Source organism: Salvia hispanica, chromosome 1 (genome assembly GCF_023119035.1).
Source record: "Salvia hispanica cultivar TCC Black 2014 chromosome 1, UniMelb_Shisp_WGS_1.0, whole genome shotgun sequence".
In the NCBI taxonomy this organism is placed as follows: Eukaryota; Viridiplantae; Streptophyta; class Magnoliopsida; order Lamiales; family Lamiaceae; genus Salvia; species Salvia hispanica.
In genome coordinates, this window is record NC_062965.1 from 18,182,113 (window position 1) to 18,209,890 (window position 27,778).

The 27,778-nt window shown below is 36.1% G+C and overlaps 2 protein-coding genes, 2 long non-coding RNA genes and 1 other non-coding gene across 5 annotated transcripts; 2 read left to right on the plus strand and 3 right to left on the minus strand.

The window, feature by feature from the left end:
• Positions 1-573: 573 nt before the first annotated feature.
• Positions 574-2,190, minus strand: LOC125189001 (berberine bridge enzyme-like 8). The gene has a single exon (XM_048086166.1). It carries the CDS (start codon positions 2,188-2,190, stop codon positions 574-576), a length of 1,617 nt encoding a protein of 538 aa, XP_047942123.1.
• A 1,099-nt stretch (positions 2,191-3,289) lies between these two features.
• On the minus strand, positions 3,290-5,180 carry LOC125218731 (polyphenol oxidase I, chloroplastic-like). The gene has a single exon (XM_048120471.1). It carries the CDS (start codon positions 5,178-5,180, stop codon positions 3,492-3,494), a length of 1,689 nt encoding a protein of 562 aa, XP_047976428.1. The 3' UTR covers positions 3,290-3,491.
• A 5,420-nt stretch (positions 5,181-10,600) lies between these two features.
• LOC125202318 lies at positions 10,601-13,258 on the plus strand. The gene is made up of 2 exons (XR_007173076.1): positions 10,601-12,579; positions 12,788-13,258. It is a non-coding gene; the product is annotated as an uncharacterized LOC125202318 (long non-coding RNA).
• Positions 13,259-15,483: 2,225 nt separating this feature from the next.
• LOC125202931 lies at positions 15,484-19,917 on the minus strand. Its single transcript, XR_007173265.1, has 3 exons — positions 19,783-19,917; positions 16,497-16,712; positions 15,484-15,705 (listed from the first exon to the last, which is right to left on the minus strand). It is a non-coding gene; the product is annotated as an uncharacterized LOC125202931 (long non-coding RNA).
• Positions 19,918-20,920: 1,003 nt separating this feature from the next.
• On the plus strand, positions 20,921-21,022 carry LOC125202930. The gene has a single exon (XR_007173260.1). It is a non-coding gene; the product is annotated as a U6 spliceosomal RNA (small nuclear RNA).
• Positions 21,023-27,778: the final 6,756 nt, after the last annotated feature.

The window sequence follows — 27,778 nt, forward strand, 5'->3', positions numbered from 1 at the left end:
TAATCATAAGTCCCTGCAATATTCTAGTTTTAAAATCTTAAAACCCTTAAATTGAACACGCATTTGAAAATATTGTATATGCAATATTACAATTTTGGAATCTTAAAATTCTTCAATTTGACATGCATTTATATGTTTTGTATGATTTGTCTAAAATTGTAATGTTAAACTTGAAGAGGATAGCACCTCATAAAACAAAATCTTGTCCAACAACACCACCTCTGCCTCCTTTGACATCATTCATACTTCGTATTCTTCACTTTGCAACATGCGACTCCTAATAAAATACTTTTACTAACATGGCCAGATCCATAATTTCAGTAGAATAGAAGAACACGATTTAAATACTACACCACCTTTTTTTTATTTTAATTAAAGCATCACTTAACATGTAGTGAAAGCACCAACTCATATACAATTCTTAATTATCTTTCTTCTCAACGAAAGCACCAATGAAACACCAATGAAAGCACAACTCGTTATTTATAAAATAAGAAAAACTAGCATGTCCCGCAGGGCTCAAACTCGAGTACATGCGCGGGACGATACGTTCGTTGTGTCTTTGTGTCCCCATCAGCCAAACCTCGAGTGCACCGGAGGGATGCTCTGTTCGTTCTTGAAGAAATTTTTAGGATCAACAACAGACTTAATCCTCACAAGACGATCGAAATTACCCTTGTAATATCTCTTCCCCCAACGGCTAGCTTGTTCGTAGCTTGTCTTACCAACAACATTGTTGACTCCGAGATCAAGATCTCTGTAGTTGAGATATGCTGCCCTCGGATTACTCGAAACGTAAGGAGTCAAGTACTCATCAAACTCCCTACTCCAATCTATGTACTTGTCCGCATACTTATTGTTCTCTTCCCGCCACAACACCATTAATAACAACTTAAATAAATTTCCCGCCCTGTGGGGAAATGGAATGGCAGAGTCGCAAATCTCTGCCATTTTCCCACCATAAGCATTCATCGCCACTAGCACAAACTCCGCCTCTGCTCCAAACAACAACTTCCACACACCTTCCAAACCCGACTCGGGCATGGGCTCCTGCACGTAGTTGGACTTCCCCTTCCAATAACCCTTCGCCCGAGCTCTATCCAGCAGAACTTCGGGCGAAGTGTCAACGGAGTACCCGCCCATAAACACGGTCGACTGAAGCCAGCTCACTTCAAAGCAGTCTTCTCTCACCAACCCTAGCTCGGGGAAGCTCTCCCCCATGATTGCCAACAACCGGTCGGCCCCACCGAGAAACAACGAATAGAAATTCGCATTGATCGTCATGTTTCCCGCGCTCGAATTCAATCTATACAACATGATGCCAATGAACAAATCCTTGTCCAATTCCGGCGCCACGCTCTGCCAGCGGTGGACGATCTGAGTCGCGTTCTGCTCCAGCACCCTGTTGACTTTGAAAACAGTGACCGTCTCAGGAACGTCCACCAGTTTGACTTTCCAAGCAGTGATCACGCCGAAGCTGGCCCCACCGCCGCCTCTGATCGCCCAGAACAGATCCTCGCCCATCGACTTCCGGTCAAGGATCCTGCCGCGGGCGTTGACTATTCTCGCGTCGACGACGTTGTCGGCCGAGAGGCCGTACTTCCGGTGCATGGTGCCATAGCCGCCGCCGCTGAACTGGCCGCCGACGCCGACGGCGGGGCCGATCCCCGCCGGGAACCCGAGAACTGGGCTTTTCTCCGCGATCCGGTAGTAGAGCTCCCCGACGGTGGCGCCGGCGCCGACCCAGGCGGTTTTCCGGCCAACATCGATATCAATTTTTCTTAGATTTATCAAGTCGAGGATGAGGAAGGGGACTTCCTGCGTTGCGAAGGAGGATAGGCCCTCGTAATCATGGCCGCCGCTTCGGGTTCTGATCTGGAGCTTGCTCCGTTTGGCGCAGCGGAGGAGGGGAGGGATTAGGGATTCGTGGTCAGGGGTGACAATGACGGAGGGTTTTGGGGTGGAGTCGGATGCGAATCGGAGATTGTGGATGGAGTATTTGACGGTGGAGGAGAAGGAGGCGTTGATTGGGGTGTAGACGTTGCTGGAGACGGAGGAGTAGTTGCTGAATTTTTTGTGGAGACAATGGAGAAATTTGTCTGCTGCTGCTGCTGATGATGCTGCTGCTGCTGCTTGTGAGATTGAGATTGTGAGAAGAAGAAGAATCAAAGGGAGAGTGAAAATGTTCATGATTTGATAATTGATAGCTAATGTCGAACATTTTTTGTGTTGTTTTAATTTATAGGAGAAGAATTGCTTCAACAAAATTATTCTAACACCAACATGTTAGTTTCTTGATTTTTGGAATCCAGCTAATTAAGTTAGTACTACATTCAAATTAGCTGAATTGCTCGTGTAGATGAAGATGTTACTCTAGATTCGAATGATTTAAAAAGAAATTTTATAACGCCAATTGCTGCCTATTTCAGGATAAATAGCTTGAATGTTACAGTACGTTTTAATGATCTCAGTTGACCATGACAAAGTGGTGCATTCTTTTTTTTTTTTTTATCACAAGTTGACATGTTATTATGGATTGTATATCGTATGAAATAAATAATTTGGTTAATTTGTTTATTATTACTCCCCTTGCTTCTTGTTGTTTGTCCGTTTGTATAAAATTAGAAAATATATTCTCTATGTCGACCTATATTATAGTCCCATTTTACATTTGATCCGTTTGATAATAGAACTTATATTTTAATTTTTACTACAAATGATAAATAAGTCTCACATTTTATTAAATTATTCAGTTCGCATGTCATTATAAAATAGTAACCGAAATTTAAAATATATAAATATTATCAAAATGCCTATTATAAAACTTTTAGACAAAATCGTTTATTTCACGCGATCATGTGGACCTTACCACTATAAAGTAGCCGGAAAGTCACCGGAAATGTTAGGCTGGGAGATTATTTTGTTGATGTATATTCCTTATTTAACACAAAAGTGTCTATTTTTATTTTTGCAATAGTAAATTGGCTAACTTTTTAAAGCAAGTCATATTATATAAGTCTAACAATTCCTGATTAATAACATTAACTTTATGTTTATTGCATTAATTAGCAACAGTAAAACTTAAAGCCCTATTTGTCCGAAAAGTAAAGTTGACAAAGATAAAATTATTCCTAGAAATATGTTATCTTGAATTAAGATTATTGAAATAATTATGATCTAAGTTTTATAATTTCTCGTATTGGGAGTTTGAATATGGGAATATAAATCTTGAAGAATATTTAAAATGATTCTAAAACTATACTATTTTCATTAGCTTAAAATAATCGAATAAATTAAAAAAGGTTACGATAGAACAAAAGAAAAACCAAACAAATTTTTAACACATCAACCGCCGGAAAAGCGGAATTATTACAACATAAAGAAAGCTAAAATCACACAACAAATTCTCAACACTTGTCACCACAAGTAATTGAAGAATCAAATTATTACTAGTACATACCAACAACACACAAATCGATCAATCAACGACGTCAAGCCTTGACGATTTTGATACCACCAATGGTGACGTGGCGGCCGTTAGCCCGCGGAACAATGGTGACGACGACCTCCTCGTCGTCGCCATCGATATTAATGTCCTCGTACAGTTCCTTCAAGCTAAACCTAACCGATCCTTTCCCCTTATCATGCGAGTGATGGCCACCGCGGCCGCCCCTATGCGGAAGCTTCGCGAAGGTCCCGGCGTATTCGGCGTTGTCGACGTCCTTCGGGTCGTCTTCTTCGCTGTTGACGTAGACGTCGAACTTCACAAATTCGTCAGGGTTGGCGTGTATGTGCTCCACCACTAAATCCTCGTCAGCTGCGCCGGGGGCGGTTTTCGAGACCAAAACCCTAGCAATCCTGCTGAGTGTGAGTGGGAACACCTTTTCTGGCCTTTGCGCAGTTTTCGAGATGTCCTTGATTTTAACCCCGGCCGCCCTCCTGGGAGGCCGGAAGTACAACCAAGGCACGTCGACGTCCTCGTACTCGTACCCCATTTTCCTGTTGTCGAGGGCGTCCCCGGCCCTGACACGCACAAGCTCCTTGTTCTCGTCGTAGAACAAGAAGGCCGCATTAAGGTAGTCCGGGTCGTAAATGGCTTTCGGGACTCTGGTCCTGAGGCCTCTCCATATAGTCCACATTCGGTCAACGTTGGAGTGATGGGAGTAGAAAGCCGGGTCCCGCCCTGCAGAGTAGAAGTTTCCTAGGTCTTCATGGTAGGGATTGCTGGGGTCCCCCACCCAGCGGTGGATGCTGGTGTGGGACCCCCGCTCTACTGTCCCTGCCTTGGCAGGGGGTGGGACCTCATCCCCTGCCACATAACTCTGCCCCATAAAGTCTTCAGGTTTGCGAACCCTCATCATTTCTTTATACATTGAAGCTAGATTGTTCCTCACCAGCCTTTCATCGTCAATCGGTTCCGGCTTGTCGTTTGTGTACTGCAGGTCGACGACGGCGGGAGGTCGGTGGAGAGGGTTACGGTTGGCGTCGTAGAGAGGGGATTTCTCGTTGTCGAAGATCAACGGTAGATGCATGCCCCTCGGGTTGTCCCAGTTCCAGAAGGGCAAGGCGAAGGTAGGGTCTTGGATCAACTTCCCCAAGATCCTTTCGTAGAAATACAAGTACCATCTATGCCAAGGGAAGAACAACCATGAGAAGTGGATGGAGAGGGGGATGTCGGTCCCGGCCTGGTCGTAGGCGTTGTTGCAATACGCGCAGTGGACGTTGGCCTGCTGCGTGAAGCCCCGGGGGTCGTCCGGGTCGGTCTTGTCCAACGCCCTCATCCGTCTTACGGCTTCCTCGTACTTGGCTAGGTGTCCATGGTGGTGCCGGTGGAGCCTATGCGCGGCCGGCCTCACGCGCAGGGTCCCCACTGGCGGGAGGACGTAGTCTTTTATCGCGTCCGACACGGGTGGGCAACAGTTCACGTCCAGAGGCACCCCGCCGACTTCAGGGACTCCACAAACCTTCATGTCCGGCGGCTGGATCGGATCGGCCCGGGCATTGAGGTTAGCGGCTGTAGCACCGTAGAGACCTCCTAGTCCTAAAAGCATGTCTCTGCGGTCTACACCGCCTCCACCTCTGCCTCCACTACTGCATGACACGTGGAAGCGTCTTGCAGCGGTGGAGGGGGGTTTGTGATTGGTGGAGAGCAACACTAAGGAAGATTGAAGGGAAGCCATGTTTTTTGGGTGTGATATTTTAGTGTGCTACATCCCCCTTTATATAGGGAATTTTAATTTAAGAGTGAATGTGAAAAGTCTTCTTTCTCTTTGTGAAAACATTCAATTAGGTTCTTAAATGAATTGAATTCGTGAAGCCTCTCTCCTATTTACCTGTGAACTTTTGAAATTGGAATAGTACAAAATACAACAATGTGGATGTAAATGTTGTTAATTAGTTAAAGAAATTAGTAGTTATTGACTGTAAAGAGCCAATGGTATAGGTTGAGTGCAATACGTGTCCATATGTTACAGATTGTAAGACAAAATGGATCAATAATAGTGGTAGATATTGCCATTAAAAATTAGGTTCGGCTTAAATTTGAGAAAAGGCTATATATAGTACTAATTTCAGAACCATTGACATAACAATAAACACCCATTGATCTTCAGATCTCGGTGTCAGAAGTTTGTATCAGTTGCTATGTCGGTGCCGCTTGTATTTGATATGTGCTGTTAGATCAACATCTTTGCGACTTGTGTGAATGATCACATTATTGTTAGTTTTTATTAATCCGTTAACGCACTTTTAATTTACTTTGCAAAGATTGTTTATCTTTGATGTAATACTAATGGAGTATTTTTATAAGAAAATATTCCCTCCGTCCCACTTTAGGAGTCACTTTGACTTTTCTGCACTCGTTTTATAAAAATTATACTTCCTCTATTTCATAGAAATACGTCATATTTCATTTTTCGTCCGTCCTATAGAAATAATCTATATCCATTTATAACATTTTTCTCCTTTTATTTTACTTTATCACTTATGAGCCCTACCAATAACCACACAATTTCAACTACTTTTTCTCCATCTTTCTTACTTCACCAATTACGTATTAAAACTCGTGTTAGCCCTTAATGGCCTATTTTTATGGGACGAAGGGAATAATAAATATTTAAAGTGGAAAAAAAGTAAAATAAGAGAGAGAATAATATAGAGAATCGTCTCCTCTACATTATCCTCTCTCTTATTTTACCATTTTTCGACTTTAAATAATTATTATCATTTTTATAAAACGATTGAAAAGTCAGTGACTCCTAATGTAAGACGGAGGGAGTAAGATTTGTTGGGTGTGTACACTCAATATAACTTCATAATTATATACCATCCCAGCATAAGAGCATCTCCAATGTCGGCTAGCCGATTCGCGTTGCTACCCGGTCGGCTAGCCGAACCATTGCAGCAGGCCAGACCGAAATCGGCAATAAAGAACGGCGTGGGCTAGCCGATTGCATGGCGCTGGCCGATGCGCTAGCCGCCATTGTGGCGTGCCGATCGGCCAGCGATCGGCCAACGCTATTTTTTTATTTTTTTTTATTTTTGATGTATTTTTTTTAATGTATTTTTTTATGCACTTTTTTTATTTATTGCATTTTTAATGTATTTTTTTATGAATTTTTTTTAATTATGTAATTTTTAAATAGGCACACAGACGACAGGCTAGACCCAATACAAAATTAAGACCTAAAACAGAAACATGACATAGCGTCGGCTAGCGGCAAACTATAACGGATTCAAGGCATACTAACGTTTTTTAATGTATTTTTTTAATAAATTAATGAGGAGTAGAGTGGGGCGGTGGCTCGTGTGTGGAAGCCCGAATTTTTTTTATTATGTAATTTTTTGATTTTTAGTTGATGCACTTTTTTTTATTTAAATAAAATTAACGAATTTTTTCCGTATATGTGTCGTAAATTTAATTCCGTATTTTGTGTTTAATTCCGTAAATGTTGTATTTTTTGAATTATTTTTATTGCGGCTGGCCTATGGCTGGCATAAGAGCATCTCCAATGCCGGCTAGCCAACCGGCTAGCCGATTCACGTGGCTAGCCGGTCGGCTAGCCGAACCATTGGAGCAGGCTAGCGCCAAATCGGCGAAAAAACCGGCCAGGGCTAGCCGATCGCGTGTGGCTGGCCGATGCGCTGGCCGCCATTGTGGCGGCCCGATCGGCCAGCGCCGAATTTTAATTTTAATTTTTTTTTAAACCTATATAAATGCGATTTTAGTTTCATTTTCATTTGCACCACTTGTTTTAACGAGTTTTCTCTCTCTCTAACTTTCTGTACAAGAGCATCATCGAGCGATGAGTAACGCGGGTGGTAGCAGTGGTGGTAGTGGTGGGGATGCTGCGGAGGATGAACGAGGCTATGGAGGCCTAAATGAATCGCGAGATGGACGGTACATGCGTAGGGTGGAACAGCAGGCGATACCTCGCCCTCCACGGGTTGTCCACCGCCGAGCGGTGATTGATCGGGATCACGTAGGTTTGCACATCGCCGCCCGGTGTATGACGACTACTTTTCAGAGAACCTGCGGTTTCCCGCAAACATGTTCCGGCGGCGTTTTAGAATGCGCAGGGAGTTGTTTATGCGTATCGTTGACGCTTTAGAGCGTCGATATACTGTGTTTCGCTTCAGGCACGATGCGGTTGGCAGACCCGGCCACACCCCTATTCAAAAGTGCACGGCGGCAATCGGGCGGTTGGCCTACGGAGCGCGCGACAGACATGTGGGATGAGTACCTCCACATCGGTGAGTCGACAGCCCTGGAATGTCTGAAGTATTTCTGTGAGGGCGTGATAAACATTTTCGGTGAGGAGTACCTTTGAAGCCCTACACCCCAAGATTGTCAAAATTTGATGCAGATGCACGGGAAGAAGCATGGGTTCCTCGGGATGTTAGGCAGCATAGATTGTATGGATTGAGAGTGGAAGAACTGTCGAGACTGGCTGGAAGGGGGCCTACACGACCGGCTACAAGTCAAAGAATCCCACGATGATCCTCGAGGCCGTAGCCGATTACCGGTTGTGGATCTCGGCATGCGTATTTTGGGGTAGCCGAAGTCGAACAACGACCTCAACGCCCCGAACTCGTCTCCCCTCTTCAACGAGAAGTGCCAGGGCGTCGGTCCAGCCGTCTCATTTGTGGCCAACGGCAACCGGCATGATATGGGCTACTACTTGGCGGATGGGATATACCCTAGGTGGCATGTCTTTGTGAAGACGATCGGGCACGCAAGTGATGAAAGGAAGGCCTACTTTGCGGAAAGGCAGGAGTCGGCGCGCAAGGACGTGGAGCGCGCATTTGGTGTGCTCCAGTCTCGATGGGCGGCAATTAAGGGTCCAACGCGTTTGTGGAATGTCAGATGTGTTTCCCAAATAATGTACGCCTGCATTATCATGCACAACATGATCGTCGAAGTCGAAGGCGTACAACTGACTAGTTGGGCCAATGACGATGAAGCCGGTCCAAGCCACGGAACGGCCACCCCTAGCGTACGACGTGGGGTACCTCTCGATGAAGTCGGCCGCCTCAAGGAATATGCCGACATGCGCCAAGTGGAAGCTCATATTCAACTCCAAAAGGATATAATTGAAGAGTTGTGGGCACGGAGGACTGCACGCCGATAGTTTTTTTTTTCTTTATTATGTAATTTTTTTTATCTATGTACCTTTTTTTTAATGCAATTAATGAATTCTCCCGTATATGTCTCGTAAATTTAATTCCGTAATTTAATCGTAATTTTAATTCCGTAAATGTAGTATATTTTGATTTATTTTTATTGCGGCTGGCCTATGGCTGACCTATCGCTGGCCTAAATCGATGTGGTAGGGAGAGAGAGTGGCTGACCTATGGCTGACCTATGGCTGGCCTATTTGCATTGGAGATGCTCTAAATCTGATGTGGCAGGTGGATTTTTAGTGCTGCTGACGTGGCAGGGGGAGAGAGTGGATGGCCTATTTGCATTGGAGATGCTCTAAGAGTTTCTACTTGACTCGACACGAATTTATAAGAAATAAAATAAAATTGGGTAGAAAAAATAGTGGAATATAAATTCCATTAATTTATAGTTTTACGATGAAATATTGATAGAACGTGTAGTCTATCATTTCCCTCTGAGTTAATTAGATATATTAGGAATTGTATATAATGGGCCAAAATAATCAATGGTATGTTTCGATTGTTATGTGGGCTTTACCATATGCGTAAATCCAATTACAGGCGAAACGAAATATACATGGGCTTAGTTGAGCTGTGCTTACATTAAATTCAACTATGAATTAGCTTTGAATTTCCTCAAGCTTAGCCCAACCTAAAAACCGTTGTCGCTTTGGGTAGAGCGGAGGCAGAGCTGCAATGGAGACTAAGAGGATTCCAATTTGGCACATAGCATAAATAAGAGATAATGAAAATATATTTTCAGAAAAAAAAAAAAAAAAAAAAAAAAAAAAACCTGAAAGCATGTAATTTAGAGCATTTAGGAATTACTAGTAATAAGAAATACTCGTCTCACAGATAGATTCACATCTCACTAAGTAGGTCTCACATTCCACTAACTCACTTCACTGACATTTTATTATAAACATATGCCACATATTTCACTAACTTTTCTAACCTATTATTTTATAGGTTTGTTAAAACCTGTGTCACAGCAAATGCGACTACTATTGCAGGAAGAAGGGAGTATGAAAAAATCATAAAAATTTGAAAGAAAGTAAATGTGTGGAAAATTTGTAGTTACACAATCATATAATTAACTTTCTAATTTATCGAGCCTTGGATGAGATTTTATGTGATCTTATCGTTTTCTTTTACGATTCTTTCATAGTCGTGTCAAGAAAGTCTGAATTGCAGAGGAGTTGAGATTTCTTATACGTACATTGAATATCTACTGGACTTTTTTTTTCAATTTGACCATATGTGGAAAAAATTTCATACTCCCTCCGTCCCTGAAAATTTGTCCCCTATTTCCTTTTTCGTCCGTCCCACAAAATTTGTCCCCTTTAGAATTTACCTAAAATAGACTATCAAAATACCCTTCATTTTTTCCCCCAAATTACCCCATCTGCCATTAATGAGAATTGAATTCTCATTTACTCATCTTCAACAACCCGTCACCTACCCACCCACATTTATCTCTCTCTCCCACATTTAATCAGTCAGAATCCCTAATATTTGGTTCCAAATCACCGTCTCTTCACCGTTCTCATTCTTGAGTTGTCGATCGACCGATTTTCCTTGGTTAAATGAGTAACCCCACCGCACCTCCTTGGTTCTCGGCGGCCGATCTCGTCGTCCCTGACACCCCCATCGATCTCGTCGTCCCTAACTCCCCCATCGATCCCGTCGTCCCTACTCCGCCGTTGACCTCGTCGTTCCTGACTCCCCAATCGAAATCATCGTCCCTGACTCTCTCGTCGACGGCTTCGTCCCTGACACTCCCGATGACCACTTCGTCCCTGAAACACTCTTCGACTCATTCTTCCCTGAAACACTCTTCGATTCTTTCATCCCTGAAATCCCTATCGACGTGCCTTCAGCCACCCCCTTCGACTTTCCTCCAGCCTTCCCCGTCGACCCACCTCCAGCCGCCCCTGTCAAAATCTATAATGAAAATGAAAAGATAATGCTTGCTATTTTGCTGCCTGGATTTTTTAGATCTACTCTAAGTATGTTCTTATTTCTTGATCCAGCATTTTGTCTTCTCATTATTGGTTTGGAGGTTGTTGTTGTCGATGGGCTTGGAGGCTGATCTTGTGGTTGTCGTTGGGTTTGGAGGTTGTGGCTGTTCATGGGTTGAATGCTCTGTGATGTTGTCGATGGGTTTGGAGGCTGAGCTTGTTGTTTTCGATGGGTTTGGAGACTGGTTGTTGATGGGTTGAATGCTATGTGATTGTTGAATGCTCTTTGATTATTGTTGTTGATGGGCTTGAATGCTCTCTGATTATTGTTGATGATGAGTTTCATTACTCTGTGATTGTATGTGTAACTGATCTGTGTTGATTATGTTATTGGGACAATGGGCCTGATATGTGGCTTGGCTATGTGATTGTTGAATGAGTATCTCCTTACTATGATGATACCTTATCTGATGCTTGTATGTGTAAGTGCTCTGTGATGTTTATGTGATTGGGATACCCTTATAAGCCACCCCTTGAATAGGTTAGGAGGCTTATCTATGATTGAGGCAGCCTTATACCACCAGCCACCCCTTCAATATGTTAGGAGACTACCAAATGATGAAACATTATCTGAGGGATTAGGAATTAAACCTTACAAAAGTAGACTAAATTCATTTCACATTATAAGCCACCCCTTTAATAGGTTAGGAGGCTTATTTGAGAATGAAAGAGCTTTACAAGCCACCCCTTAAACAGGATAGGAGGCTACCCAATGATGACAAAATATTTGAGGGATTAGGATTTTATAAGTCACCCCTTACATAGGTTTGGAGGCTTTACAAAAATAGACAAAAAAATCAGTTCACATTTTAAGCCACACCTAATTTTGAGGCTTATAAAGCCAACTGACAAAAAAGCTTTGCTCTTTGATCTACTAGAATCCTAGAGCTTCACTGATACGTGAAATGTCATAAGCTTCACCAATGTTGTTTTCGGGAAGTTGGAGGTATTCCAGAGCTTCCTTAACAAGCTCTTCCTCGACCTCTAAAGTGATTGGCAGCGAGTCCAACCTGGATAACCTAGCCTTCTTCATATGTGGAAGTTTGTATCCATTCCCTCCATGCACTTTCATTATCTCTGATAAGCAACCTTGAAGTGATAGGAAAACATTGTTGAGGGTGTGTGGGCTAAGTTCTTCAAAGGAACTGTACACATTGTTCACCAAGTCATCCACCCCTTTAGCAATTTTATCATCCTGCAGAGATTGGATTGCTGTGAAAAAACCCAAATCCAAGACATTAGTGTCTGGAAAATTAGGAGGTTGGCAAATGATTTGGAATTTGAATCCATCTATGTTTGCAATTGCCTGAAACTCTGAATCAGTGGGGCTGATATGTGGCTTGGCATTGTCTTGTTGAATGAGTATCTCCTTGCATACATTCGGTGGCCATTTAGACTTGATAGCTGGTATAATCTGTTCAAAAATTCTGTATGTGATGATATTGTACATGTCTGATAGAAAATCTATAAAAAAAATCAGTGTACCTTTTGGATTATGCAATCTCTCGTGATCGCCTTGTTGACTGATTGGATTGGCTTGGTCTCCATGGTACCTTTTGCTCTGTTCTTTGAATTCCTCTTTGCTGGTTCCATAGTTGTGAAAGGAAATATGCCTATTTTTCCATCAAAAATGGTTTCTCCATCTTGTGCAAAGTGTGGTCTACACACAGCACACATGAACATAACCTTTGTGATGAATCTCTTTGACTTACATGATCTATATGGCTCATCCTCATCTGGCAGCAGGTAGTATCTATCTGAACTCTTAGTCATGTAAAACCATTTCTCATCAATATGCACTACATTGTGCATTGTGTTGTATTTGAGCTTACCATCGATTCTGATTGGTTGAATCTGGCTGAGACTCCATCTGAGCCGTGCTAACTTGTTCAAATCAGTAAGTATTGGCTTAACTGCACTTGTGTGTGGTCTGATCAGACCCTCCTTCTTCATCCTTCCTAATGTACTCTTGCTAATTTCAAGTTTGCGAGCCATCTTACGTATGGTAGATCTTTCAAGCATAGATAGTTGTCTTACCTTGTTATCATCAAGCTGCATTTTATCTTTGTGGTTGTATCCTCTAACACGATCTCACACATTTACAGGTACTCCACGCTCCATCTGCTCTTTTGCTTCTGCCCAGATTCTGTGAACTGTCTTTTTGCATACTCCAAACTGTTGGGCAGCTTTTATAAGAGCTTCATGTCGTAGATGACCTGAATAGCTTTGTTGGAGAAGACTTTGAGCTATCAAATTTTTGGTGTCCACTCCTATAGTGCGTGTATCTCTCTGAGTTGTCTCCATAACCCAATGATGAATTTTTTCTGAGGGCAAGTGTTTAAAAGTTCTCTTTTTGGATGTATTGATGCTTTTATAGATAGTGGCAGCTCCAATCTCCCTCCAATATTTTCTGTACTTTTGCCTTTTGAATTTTTGGACATACCACCAAAATTTCAGTACGTGTACTTGTGGTTTTGGGGATTTCCCACCAAAAAATCCCAATTGTAATGGTTTTGGGATTTCCCACCAAAAAATCCCAATTGTAATGAAATTGGCAGATTATTTTTATGGATAAAGTCTTTTTAACATTAAATGTTTGTTAACTTCTTTAATTACCGAGACTAAAATGACACAAAAAAGTTAAATATACCACTTCAGTTTATTCACTAACTAACAACAAAAACACAAATTTCAATGTGGGACCTATACTCCACTACACATCTCCATTTAATACAAAGTCAAACACATTTTCTTAAAACCCGTGCCCGGTCAAAAGGGGACAAAATATGGGGGACGGAGGGAGTATCTTCTAGAAATTGACTACATCTCATCGACGGCGACGCACTGGTTGTGTGACCCATTTAATGTATGTAGTGTTAGGTATTGATTAGCCGAAGGCTTGATATAATCCAAGTATATCTACAACAAATCCTGAGGAGATCAACCCTCAGATTATAGATCTGATACAAGACACTAAAGCTATAGCTGCAATGAAGATAATCTAACCTGAAACACTAAGTAAACGGTTAGTAATTTCAACACCAATGGAATGCAGTAGAATAGCAAAAAACAGAATCAAAAGATTGAGAAGAAAACAAAGTTTTGATGTGGCTCAAGTTGCACCACGTACAACTACACAGATCTATATATCCCGCCCTCAATTATCCAGCCAACTCCGATTTGTACCAAGGGAGAACACAGACCGATCGCAGTTAATCAAGACAAGTGACACCGCAACCCTAGATCCACTACCGCACATCCAACACTCAATCAAACTGATCCACACCAGAACTCAACTCTCAGAGGAGAGTCCTCAAACCCGAAACCAACCACCAGTCCAAGAAACAAGACTAGAAACAAGAGATTTCCACAAGCAGCCTAACAACAGCTCACACCTTGCACTCACACTAGAGATGAAGGAAGAGATGAGAACTCTCAAGTTTACAAAGAGAGAATGAAGAAACTATCTCAGGGAAAAAACCCTAGATTAGCTGAGAAGAAGCAAAGGCACCGAGAGAGATGAGAGAGTGAAAAGTGAGGCGGTTTAGATTTAGGTTGGAATATAAAAGAGAGAGAGATATCACCCACTCATAAACTAACATATAGCTAGAGTTACAAGCTGGGCCAGATGAACATGGGCAGTGAATATTGGGCCCGAGACTCATTCTTGGGTCTTCTGCATAAGGGCCACAATCTCACATGTAGCTTTTTTATTGTGATAAGGAATTAGTTTTGGACATTATGAAAATGAATAAGTGTTACTACAATCCTAGATTGACTAAAATCAGTTCAAAAATTGAAAGATTCAATTTGTCAATTCAATCAAAGGAGTATCAATTATTAAATCATAAGCTGAATATAAAGTCTAGTGAAATAGTTCATTTTCAATCAGTCAATCAAATTTGAATGAGAATTCTAACTATTAAATCGAATATCAATCAATTTTTCGTATTGAATTCCAAATAATTTAATCAACTATAAAATCAATTCTAAAATCTATAATCAATTAAAATTTCTAATTAATTAGTACTACTAAGATAAATAGTCATGTTATAACTTATTATGTTATTATATACTAGGATAGATAACTCATGTGTTATATATATGACGAAAAAATAACCTAAAACGTGTATTCTTATCATATTTTGTTTATTTATCTTCCATGTCAAATTGCTCATACGATTATAACTAGAAATCAGAAGCTTATTAAATATACATTATGCAGTGTAAATAAAAATAAATTGGAAATTACTTTAAGTAAACATTATATAATGTACATGAAAAAATTTAAAATAACTGATTCTAAAATTACAACAACCTAAAAAATTGACGCAATTGAGATAGTGGAAAGATTTTTGTTTGAAAAAGTGGGTGAAGGTATGGACCGTGGAATTTCATTTGCTTTCATACCTATATATAATGTAAACATAGTTAGCATTAAATGACACGATTAAATAATTATTGCTTTTATGATATGCAATTGTGCATTAACTAAATTATCCTTTTATGGCTGAGAGTATATAATATGGCTAAAATAGTGCAAAAAAACAAAACATGATTACTCCTAAATCCAGGGTGTGTGATCTATACTTAGGAACTAAAAATATACTCCACAAAATGATTTTTGCCTTTGACAAATTTGGCTGGAAATGATGGAGAGAATCATTAGAGGGAGAGAGAACTAAGAAATGATGGAAAACTATATTTCTTGTTGCAGTTGAATTGATATTGTGGAGCTTCATAAATAATATTGTTGGACACGAACATAATCGTTTGAAACATAAAGAACAATTAACGAGATTAATTTCAGCAAAAAAACTGTCGCCGAGACTCTTTTTATTAATTTTTGACGACTCTACGCAAATAACATTAAATAACAAAGCATAAAATAATTAAAGCATCAAAACTCTTTCAACCAAACAATTATATAAGAGAAACCTATATCTTGTTTTCAGCGTGTATCTTCTTCCTCTTGATTCCTTCCAAAACAAAACTGGAACAGCTCTCTTGCATCATCAAAACTCTGCACAATGAAATACTAAGACAATTTATAAAAGATACAAATAATATACTCCCTCTGTCCACGAAAAATAGGGCTATTCCATTTTTATCACTCGTTTTGGAAAAATGATAGTAATAATTAGTTAAAATGGATAGAAAGAAAACTAATGCCAGTGCTAATTTGTGACTCTCATACATGCAATAGGTAGGTACACCTAAATTCATCTTGCTCTTCTTTCAATTTCACCATCAATATATACATTCATAGGAACAATTCAGACACACTGATAAACCCTATATTCCCCTTCCCCTCCCTTCAAATTCAGTAACAAAGTAAAGGAGAATATACAATAAAAAGGAACAATTCAATTCCAAATTCCAATCCAACTTTTCACCTTCAATCATCGCTAGATCTTGTGATTTGCCTATTCAGCAAATCCAAGAAATGTATGACTTGTGCATTCACAATAAGCTCAGCCCTCCCAACAACCCTCTCATTTTAATTCATATAATTTATTGGTGTTTTCATAAAAAATAGAACAACAAAATTGGAGATAAAAAATATTTTATTAAAATACAAGGATACTGTTCATCTTCTTCCCAAGAATACCCTAAACCCATATTAACAAGAATACGCCCACAAACCCCACAAGAATACTGTTCATCTTCTCAAAAAATCACCTTCTTCTTCGACAAAATCCAGCATTTAAAAAAAAACAAAACATAGGCAGTTCGATGGCACGGCATAATTCAACACTCTTTCTCTCTCCAAAAGATAAGATAAAACCAAAAAAGGGGATTATATTCACTTACCATCAACAATAAGGCCGGCAAGAGGGCGGAGGTGACTTTGGTGGCGGATCCGATTCCGGTTCAAATACTGTGTCCACCGGAGTCGGATGATTGTCATTTTCTCCAGAAAATGAGAGCTTGCTTTGATCGGATATAGGAATACCAATTGGATGATGTCTTATACACTGTGAGAGAATCGGCAAATGCAAAATCACCAGTACCAACATTGCCCCAAACCTGAAATATCAATATATAGAAGAAATTAAAACAGCAAATTCAACAATCAGCATAATCGATCGATTGGGAGGTGGAACAAGTTAGCTAGCTCGATGGCGAGTGCAGAATTAGGAGACGGCGGGGGAGGGCTGAGGAGGCACGTGGGAAATGTGATCGGAATTGGGATTTTGAGAGGAAGCGGCACTTCACCGATGAATAAGGACACATATATATGCATGAAAAAGTAAGTCGGTTCAGCATATATGACGTCATCCTTAGTGCAAACCCTAAAATTTTCCCACTCTATAGAAAAACCCAATTAAAGATTTTATTTTTAGAAAAAGGTTACAGGTAATGAGGTAAAGTGGTTCTTTCATAAACATTGGGTCAGTAGTATTTCTCCTCGTCTCTAAAAGTTGTATACAAATTCACAAAATTAGTTCACCTCAGAGTCCGACCAAAGTTCATATGCTTGTTTTCTCACTTTCCCAATCTATAACTCCGTCCGTCTAGCATTTAAAGAGCCGTTTTGACTCGGTACAAGTTTAAGCAATTTGTTTGATTTTATAAAAAAAAATTAGTGGAATGTGAGTGAAAAAAGTTATAAATTTATAGTATTTTGTTAATTATAAAATACTAGTATTCCTATTAATATTTAGAGTCACTTAATATTTATTCCTAATTATATTAAACTTCAAGAGACTATATAACTTAGTTATGGAATAACCAATCCTATTAATCAATTACTATTAACTAAATATAAAAAATAAATACAACTATGTCTATGTCTGGATGTAAGAATTCAAAATAATGTACTTAACTAATAATTAGTTTGTTTGGATAGATATTTTGTATTTAATGTATAAGAATAGTTAATGTTCATAATATTTAAAGAAAATTTGAAATGCAGTGGTAAAGTTGTTGGTACCTTGACTAGAGGTCATGTGTTCAACCTCTAAGACCAATTTTAGAGTGTATACTGTTCTATCATACCATTTTTTATACATGTATACTAAAAATATTATTTGAAAATCGGTATGTATCAGTATCGTGTATATTATAGATTCGGTATGTATTGATATCGGTATATACTACGGTATACCGAAACCGAATATAACAGTATATCCCTCCGTCCACAAAAAATAGTGCACATTTACTATTTTTGGTCGTCCACAAAAAAATAAAGCACATTCATTAATGGAAAGTTATCAACAAATAATAACCCTACACATCATTCCACTATCACTACTTCTCACTTACTTTTTATCCTTCTCTCTTATTTTTTCCCTTCTCTCTTACTTTATCAATTCTACATTAAAACCCGTGCCATACACCAATTGCCCTATTTTTTGTGGACGGATGGAGTATTTTTTAGTACAATAAGTACGCGGTGTTTTGATGTGTTTACTAGGGATGCCAATCGGGCCAGCCCACCGGGTTTCGGGCCAACCCTATTCGGGTTTCGGGTCAATCGGGTGCGGGTTAATCGGGTTGTGATTTTTTCGGGCTATAAAAATTCAACCCTAACCCTAAAAGCTCGGGTTTCGGGCTAGCCCAGCGGGTTAACCGGGTTGCTACCAATAAAATTAACATGCGATCAATCCAATAAATAATGGTGAAAATTAGTTGTATTTATAAAATGTAAAATATTTAATTATGATAAATTTGAGATATATGCTTAAACTCAAACTTAAACATGATCAAATACTAATATTTGAGATTTATGCAAAATAAAACATAAACATCAAGAAATTTTAAAGTATGATTTAGAAATTTAAATATATTTTTTTAGTGAATTTGAAGTTTCTAATTTATTTATCTATTACTTATGTTAATAAAATTTTAAATTTAATTTATATATTTAATATATAAAATTGAAAGTTATTTTTTTAGTAATCTTCATTATAAAATAACCAATGAAGTGTCGAATTAGAGTCAAACAAATAGAACGATAGAAATTTTATCGGGTTTCCGGGCCAACCAATCTGGTTTTCGGGTCTGATCCTAACGGGTTGCAGGTTAATCGGGTGCGAGCTAATCGGGCTGTAATTTTATCGGGCTAGAAATTTTCAGCCCTAATCCTATAAATTTGGCGGGCTATTCGGACCGGTCCACAGATTGCGGGCTACATTGACATCTCTAGTTTTTACCCACCCCTAACGGTACCACTTTTAAGAAATCAATTTTATCTTTCCAATAATTGGAGTAAAGTACTAATTAGTTCTAGAAGAATAAAAGAAATAAGAAATGGTAAGAAATATGAAAAGTCATACTGTAAAAGTTTCGAAGCAAGTAAATATAGAGGGGTAGTAAGCGTTCACTCTTTTGCACAACTACCGTGTTAAAATTTTAAATTGTCAATTGTAAACTACTCAACCATACACTAGTTTTTTTGACATAAGTTGTCACCTAGTACTACAATTTTGTCTTCCCAACATCACAACATTTAAAAATTAAATTTTCGAATAAAAATAAATAGAATAGTAATAAAAAAAGGAAATATGAATAATAATAAAAATTGGTATTGGAGGGGGCCCGGGGGGGTTTACCGAGGAAAAAAAATATTATTAGTATAGAAGTATAAATATAGACTTTATTTTTCTTTTTGTATTTCGAATTTTTTGAAAAAGCAAACTCATTAAATACAGAATTAGATCTACGACAAATAATACGGAGTATATTTTCTTGAAAAAAATTCCTGATATCTCTCGGTTCATTTTTGGTTTATAAAGTAATTAAACTACTATATTTTTTTCCTTTTTTTCAAATCCATTAAATACGAAACACACCAAATAAAATATTTTTGTATTAAAACAATTTTTAGAATATTGCTTCGTTTTTCTATAACATTTTGTTTTGTCATTTTTTCAGTTGTCTTTCAAAAATCCACGTGAATTTTATGTGGAAAACCCCAGAGAGCTAATAATTCTCTCTTGAACATCCATCCGTACTATGACAATCACAATTGTTGAACATAAGAAAGAAAAAGCTACAAAATATATTTCTTCAACTATGATTGACTATACACACAACGTGGCAATATGGTCTAATAGCTAAACTTTTATTTGTTGATCTCGACAAATCGACATACCTAGATGCAATGAATATATTATGTCTGAGATAGAGATCGTAGGAGACGGCGGAGAGGGCCGGATGATAGTGGACTCATCTCGCCGTCGGTCCATTGTGAAATTCTTTTAAATTCGGTCATTGAGTCGCCGGTGGAGGAAGGGGAGGATATGAAAATTGTTGTGAAATAAGTTGTTGTATTATATAAATAAGGAAGGAAGGAGAAATATAATGGGCCATGAAAATTGTCCTTTTTTATTTGTTTTTTATCTAAATTATAGTGTGAAAACTATATGACCTTTAGTACTAGTGTCACGGACTCACTGGTGTTTGGTTCATATAAGGAATGGTATAGTGTAATTACCATCGTGTATATGGGGATAAGAAATGAGTGACTTGTATAAAAATACTTTCAATAATAGAGTTTGCATATTTGTGATTTCCAAGAATTTTTAGGATTAGTTGCATGTAAAGTTCAAAGTTTGGTCAAATTTTGATTTGTTCGACATCGTTTAACTTTTTAACTTTCTATTTCTAGACTTAGAATTATATACTTTAGTCGTTATCATCTCATTAATATGCATTTACGTCATTGTTTATAGATATCATCAAAAAATTACATGTGTTCCCAACAAAATTATGATGGGATATTTGAGAAATTTTCAGGTTTAATGATTTGTCATTTAAATTTTGTAAAGTGTGTGGAACAAATATTGGAATTTGACCCGAATTTCATAAACCTTATATAACAAGGATAATCATTTGAAATTTTGATACTTTTCTCTTTTTAAAATTTTGTCTGATAGGTATTTTTGTCCATTGACTAAATGTGCTAACCTGCATTATATAGAGGATGCTGAAAATGAAATTGAATCAAGTACTTTTTTGTAATTTTATTTTTCATCAATTTTCTACATTATTTTTCTTCATGCATTCTTCTTTATTTTCTCTTATTCTTATTTACAAGTAAATATTTAAATCAATCTCCGAAAACTAGTTTAATTTTATTTTTAGTAAGTTTATATTTTTTTTAAAAAATTTAACTCCTATATGAGGGAGGATATTATATATAAACTCTTAAGAAAGGAGGAAATTACAACTGAGGTTAAGAGGGTTCGAACTCGGCACCTCATACATTGATGTCTAAGCTCATTGCCGCTGTCCCTTCGGGGACATCCGTAAAATTGGAACGATACAGAGAAGATTAGCATAGCCCCTGCACAAGGATGACACGCATAAATCGAGAAAAATAGTCTAAACTCATTGCCGCTAGGACAAAAGCTCTGGACCTAATTTCACTCATATTGGATCCACTTTTAGTAAGTTTATATTCAATAAGGATAGATTGCATTCTTCATTAATAATATTTAATATTATTTTTTCCCTCTGTCTTTCTCTTTATTAAATTTGTATTATACCTTTAATTTATTTGACTGTCAAGCCTGTTAATAGTGGACGTGGTAGTTATAATATTAGCTCAAAGAAACTTTTCTTCCTTTATCAAATTTAATCATAAGACACTGTACATAGCCCACTAAAGCCCATAAAATATAGCCCACTTATATAGCCTACTGGAAAGAAGACCACTCAGTGAAGGCCCAATATGGATCCTTTTCATTTAAACTAGTGTTAACACATGTGATATGCACAGGGCAAAAGATTTCTAAATAATGAAAATATATTAACTTAAAATAAAGAATGTAGAGTAAATAAATATAGAAATATTATTTACAGATTTAAACTGATTAAAATAAGTATTTGTAATATTATAAACAATTAAAGATATTATAAACAACAACAAAAAGATATTTGTCAATGAACCATTTCATATTTTAGTAGATGATTGTATACTATTTTCATTGGAATGAGAAACGTGGTTAAGTGTATTAATTGAAGAAGAAAAGTTTTAAAAAAAGATAAAAGTGTCATTTTATTTGGGACAAACTAAAAAGGAAAATGTGTCATCTTAAGTGAATAATAAAATTTGCTAAAACTAATACTCCTACATGGCCATAATTAAAATTTTAAAACTAATACACCTACATGGCCATAATTAAATTTTTTACTAAAACTAATGTCTTCAATTTACTAAAAATAATATTCCTACGCGACTATAATTAAAATTTACTAAAACTAATACCTTCAATTTACTAAAACCAATATTCCTACACGGCCATAAATTAAATTTTAAATTATCATTTATTAATACGAAGTAGGGTTTACTTAATCCTAGTTATTTTTGGTCCAAAACATATTAGCTTAGCCCAAATTCACTTTTAGGGTCTAACGACATTTTTCAATTCCTATATTATATAATACTTTTTCTTCCCCTCAAATTTTGGGGGAAAAATTTTTTGAATTTTTGAAAGGAATATTTAGTGTTTTAAAAAAAAGAATATTCATTAATTTATTGAATGATCACGATTTACATTTTATGACTTAAAAAATTGAAATAAAGGGGAATATATTATCATTTTTCCTATTAATCTTTTATAGTAGCTTAAGTTTTTGAAATTTGTGTAAAAAACAATTAATAGGGGTTAATGTTGACGACCTAAGTATAAATGAGACAAAAAAAAGCAAAAAATTTTAAAAAGAATTAATAAATTTTTGGGGTTCTTTATATATATATATATATGATGAAAAAAAATTTTTTATTATACAAAAAAAAAGTTCAATCAAAGTTAAAAAAAAAGCCCAAAAGTTACATCAATTATATATTTTTTTAAGAATTTTTTGCAAAAACAAACAAAGTAGTAAATTCAAAATTTAAAACCCTTAAAAAAATTGATTATGATATTATTTTTTTCTTAATTTAATAATACATAGTGTATTTGTTAATTTAAATTATTGTTGATTATAATTATTTAGAATTAAACAAAAAAAAATAGAATAAACCAAATTATATCACATAAAATTGATATATTGATATGGAGTATTAATACGTTGAATTTTCGGTTTTTATTTTTAAAATTTTTATAATTTTAAATTTTTTTAAAATTTTAATTTTTTTAGTTTAAAATCAGATCATATAACCGTATGTTTTAAAATTTTAAAGCTATTTTTTTTTTTCTTCCCAACTCATTAAATATAGATAATATTAATAAAAAAAGTTTATATTATTTATATTCTTAATTTTAAATCTAAATTTGTTGACAGATAGATAAAAAAAATATTTACAATAAAATATTTTAAAATGTAAGTAGGAGTCCCATCCAATTATTTTCATAGTATTAAACAATTCCCAAAATTATAGAATATAATCTTTTTTTTGGAAACAACAATAATAGTATATATCTTGATATATTGATGATGGGAACAAAATAGTGCAAATTTTATGGTATTATTAATGTTAAGGTAAAATAGTCTCAATCTAAAAAATAGTTATGTCATAGGCTATATCCACAAAACTTGCAATAATATAAGAATAATTGATTTGATTTGATTTTCCTAATTTGTTTTTGTCATTGTCTCTTCCGTAAAAGAGTACTCCTAATTGGTGCATAAATAAGTACTCCTAATTGAATGGAATATTTAATTTGATTTTTCTAATTTGAAATTTTCTCCAGCCCAAGCCCAAGCCAAGTCCTTGACTCAAAACCCTAACATCACTTATTACATGTAATTAGATATAAAATCCAATTTAAATTACATTTTTATAAATTTTTTCAAAATCATAAAATCCAGCACAAATAAGCCCAAATAATACATTCCAGAAACTAAAATTTCAACACAAATAAACCTTAAAAATATACTCATTTAAAAAAATTTCCCAAACCCTACACAAAAAAGCGGCGCCCCCTCTTCCCACCCCCTTTCTCTCCGGTCGCCCCCCCCCTTTCCTCCCTCCTCCTCCTTTTCTCTCACTCTTCTGGCCCCTCCTTCCTCCGCCGTCCTCCCCCCCGGGGCGCTCGCTTTCCGCCCTGGCCGCCCTACCCGACGCCCGGCCCTTTCCGCCTCCACTATCTTGCGCCGGGTTTTCGGAAAAATGGGTCTTTTAAGGGGCTCCTTTTAATTTACCCCCGCCACCCCCCCCCTCCATCGCCATGCCGCCGCACCCATCATCGGGCCGCCGCCGGGTTCCAAGATTCATGCTTCCAAAAAAAAATAATTTCCCCAAAACAAAAAATAAGAATGGGTTAATTTTAAAGGGGTGGGAGTATAGGTTTTTTTATCTTGTTTGAGAATCCAGTTTATTAGACCATTTTTTCGTCAATAATATTTGTTTCTTTTTTGCCAATAGTTGCCATTTTTTTTAAAAAGACCAAAAAGGGTAAATAAAATAGTTTTAGATTTTTCAAAAAAAGGGTAAAAAACTTTTTCCAAACTTTCACTTTATATTAAATGAGGATGTGCTTTTTTAATTTAATGCTACAATTATTAATTGGGAAAATCGTTTGGTCTCGTTCTCACATATGTTCTGATTCTCGAGACTCGGGGTGATTAGGGATCATAATGGATATTGTCTCATGCATTGTGAGAGATCACTGGGGCATTAAATTAAAAACCAAAAATATTGTCCAAAAAAAGAAAATAAACAAATTTCATGATTTTATAGATAATATTTGTCGATTTGATCAAGATGGTTGAATGAAAAAAAAATGCTAAGAATGATTTATGATTATTTGAAATCCCAAGTGTAATGAAATCATAAAATTTGATCAATATCTGAACTATTTCATACCTTTCTAAATTTGACTAATATATAAATTACTTAAAAAATTTTAAAATTTTTTTCATTTGTCTCATAAATAAACCTTTTTTGTATTTGGAAGACCTTATTAGTTATTACTCTATTGTAATAAGTCTATAGTGAATTCATTAGAGATTGAATTTGTTATATAAATTCGTGAATTTAAAAAAGAAAATGTGAATTCATTAGTGATCTAATTTGTGATAAAATTCGTGAATTTAGGAAAGAAAGATTAAAATTTTTTCCCCAAACTCATGCATGAATTACTATTCGTGAAAATGTTGAACTACAAAGATATTGACGTAACCCTTTTTTTATTTTCTAAAAGTTACCTAAACCTGTGAGATTAAACTCATTTTACGATTCGAGAATGAATAAATGAAAACCAAAATCTCCTTTTTCGATCCCGGAAAAAAACACTTTTAAAAAAGCTTATATTATGCCACCCGATAACATTAACTTAAATAATGAATAACATAACTCTAAGGTTGATTATATCTTTTTTTATCCCGGAAAAAAACCAAAAAAAAACAGAAAGAAGCTTGTAATAATGCTCGACTCTCTACTTATTACATTAAATAAAATATAAATAACAAAAGATGAACTATTCGGGGAACATAATCCTGGTAACGTTCGTAGGACGGGGTTGGTTGTGGGCCCCCTTTCCCCCCCGTATCCAATAACTCTAAACAAATTTTTATGTCTTTTTTGGACCCTATGAAATTCCTTTTGCAACCCGGGAAAAAAAAGCAAAAAAAATCCAAAAAAAATTTAAAAGAGCCGGGGCTTTTAGTTAACTGGGCTCTATTAAATAAAGCAAAGAATAGAAAAGAAAATAAAAAACATATTCCCGGGGGAGTGGGGGTCCATATTTTGATTTAGGGTTCCATAGACATGACCGCATCACATGGTCACCGGTGACTATTAGCATCTTGGTTTACAAGATGGTGGGGTTTTCTTGCCCGTGGCTCGTTGCGGTGAAACACTGGCTCCGTCGGAGGAGAAGGTGCATAGAATGGATGTCTCGCACATTGTGAGAGAATCGCTGATGCATAATCACCGACAATAATATCCCAAAAGAACTTCATTGGGAAATTTCCCGGTTATAAAATTTCAAGTTTTTACAAGAAAACAATTGTATAAAATAATATATGTACTACTATTTGACATGAAATATGAATAAACATTATCTAATTGCTAGGATTCATAAAGTTTATACCAAAAACTATACTTGACTCATTTTTGTTCATGTGTAAATTATATAATTGACAAGTAGTTTTATAATCATGAGGAGAATATTCGTAACTCAATATATACGCATTGGTAATTTGGGCTTGATTTGCTAAAAGTACTAATGTTGTATACATGCATCTTGGATGAGTCTGAGTTTATGATATCCGATAAGGAGCTCGAAAATAATCATTAATTAACATAATATTTAAAAGATTCAGTTGAAAGAGAATAAAGTATAATGAAAGTGAATAAATGAAGAGAAGGAGAAAATACAATAAGAGAAAGAATAAAAATTTTTGCTAAAAAAATGAAGCAAAGTAATTTGATACGGAGAGAATATATCTTAGTTGTTTGACGGCAATACGTACTGCAAGAATATATTTTCCTCTTTTTTGTTGCATGGTTGCCATTAGTTCTTAATTAACATAATTACACATACATTTTAATAAAGTGTCTAATTAATCGTCAATGTATAAATAATCCCTTTTAATACCATTTTTTGGGCTTTCAAAGAGGATGTTCAGTTACAATCTTTTTGGATTGAATTAATAACATTAAAATACAAGTGACAATGCACTAGTTTATCTAGGGTGGGTCAATACGATATATCGTATCGAAAACGTTGTATCGTGTTTTCGTATCGAAAATATCGATATGAAAGAATTTCATATCGTTATCGTATCGAAAGTTTCGATATATCGACTTTCGATATATTGAACTTTCGATATGGATAATATCAATATCGTTATCGTATCAATATTTCGATATATCATAAGATCGATACGATATATCGAAATATCGTTATCGTATCGAATACCTATATATCGAAAAATATAATTTCAAAACTGAAAAATAACACAAAAATTAATAAAAATTCAACACAATAAAATAAATAGTGTTCTTATTAGGTTTCATATATATATATTTTCTAAATATATGAATGAATTAAATGGATTTATAAATATTTATAATTTTAAACTTCAATATGTATTGAATTTCAATATGTTTCGATATATTCGATATAAAACGATATATCGCGATATAAGGAAATTCATATCGTTATCGTATCGGAAACTTACGATACGATACCGTATCGTATCGAAATACGATATACCAAAAATTCGATAATTTTTCGATATTTTTCAATACGATACGTAGCGATATATCATTTTTTCAGCATTTTTCCCCACCCCTAAGTTTATCAATGTGTTTTTCTTCTAAAGTATCTATGTATACATAATTCATTTAACTATTATTATAAGTAATATTCAAATTATAACGCCTGAAATGGTTCATCAGGTCAAAATTATGTCTATTGAGGTATAGGGAAGATACATGGTACATATTACTATATCATAATTATAAGGTACTATTCTATTTGTTCCACCACAAGTGATTGAATTTTTTTTGAACACAAAATTTAAAAATTGAAATATATATTAAGTTAAAGTGGATAGAATAAAATATAAGAGTGAAAAAGTAATCCCTTCGTCCCAGGAAGATGACCTTCTTTCTGACTATTTGGATTTCATGTAGTTTATTTTGCGTGAGTAAAAGAGTAAAGTAAGAGAAGGAATAAAGTAGAGATAAAAATTATTTCCATTTTTAGTAATGAGTCATTTTGAGTGGGATAAACTAAAAAGGAAAATGAATCATCTTTAAATGAAATGGAGGGAGTAAAAAAATGAAGAGATTATGGTCGAGAGAGTTAAAGTTTTATTTTTTTTTGTTAAAAAGAAATTGATCACTGGAACAACCCAAAATGTAATTTATCACTTGTGAGGCACAAGGAAAGGACTAGTTCGTTACAAAAGAATTTCATATGATTGTTTAATAACCAAACATTGTATGTATTATAAATAGTTATGAATCAAATTCACTTATAAATATAATGGGCCAAAATAAGCAATACGGTGTTTGAATTATTATAGATGATTCACGTGACAATTTAAATGGGTTATTTGCAGTATTGCTATGTGGGCTCTTGTAAATGGGCTAATCCAGTTATAGGCGAACAAAATGCTTTCTCATCTTATCGTATTACTTTCATACGATAAATTAGCTTTCAATTTACTCGTGAAACAATTAGAAA

What these genes read in the sequence shown, in the direction of transcription:
- LOC125189001 (XM_048086166.1), bottom strand. Translation starts at nt 2,190, where the DNA reads ATGAACATTTTCACTCTCCCTTTGATTCTTCTTCTTCTCACAATCTCA.
- LOC125218731 (XM_048120471.1), bottom strand. Translation starts at nt 5,180, where the DNA reads ATGGCTTCCCTTCAATCTTCCTTAGTGTTGCTCTCCACCAATCACAAA.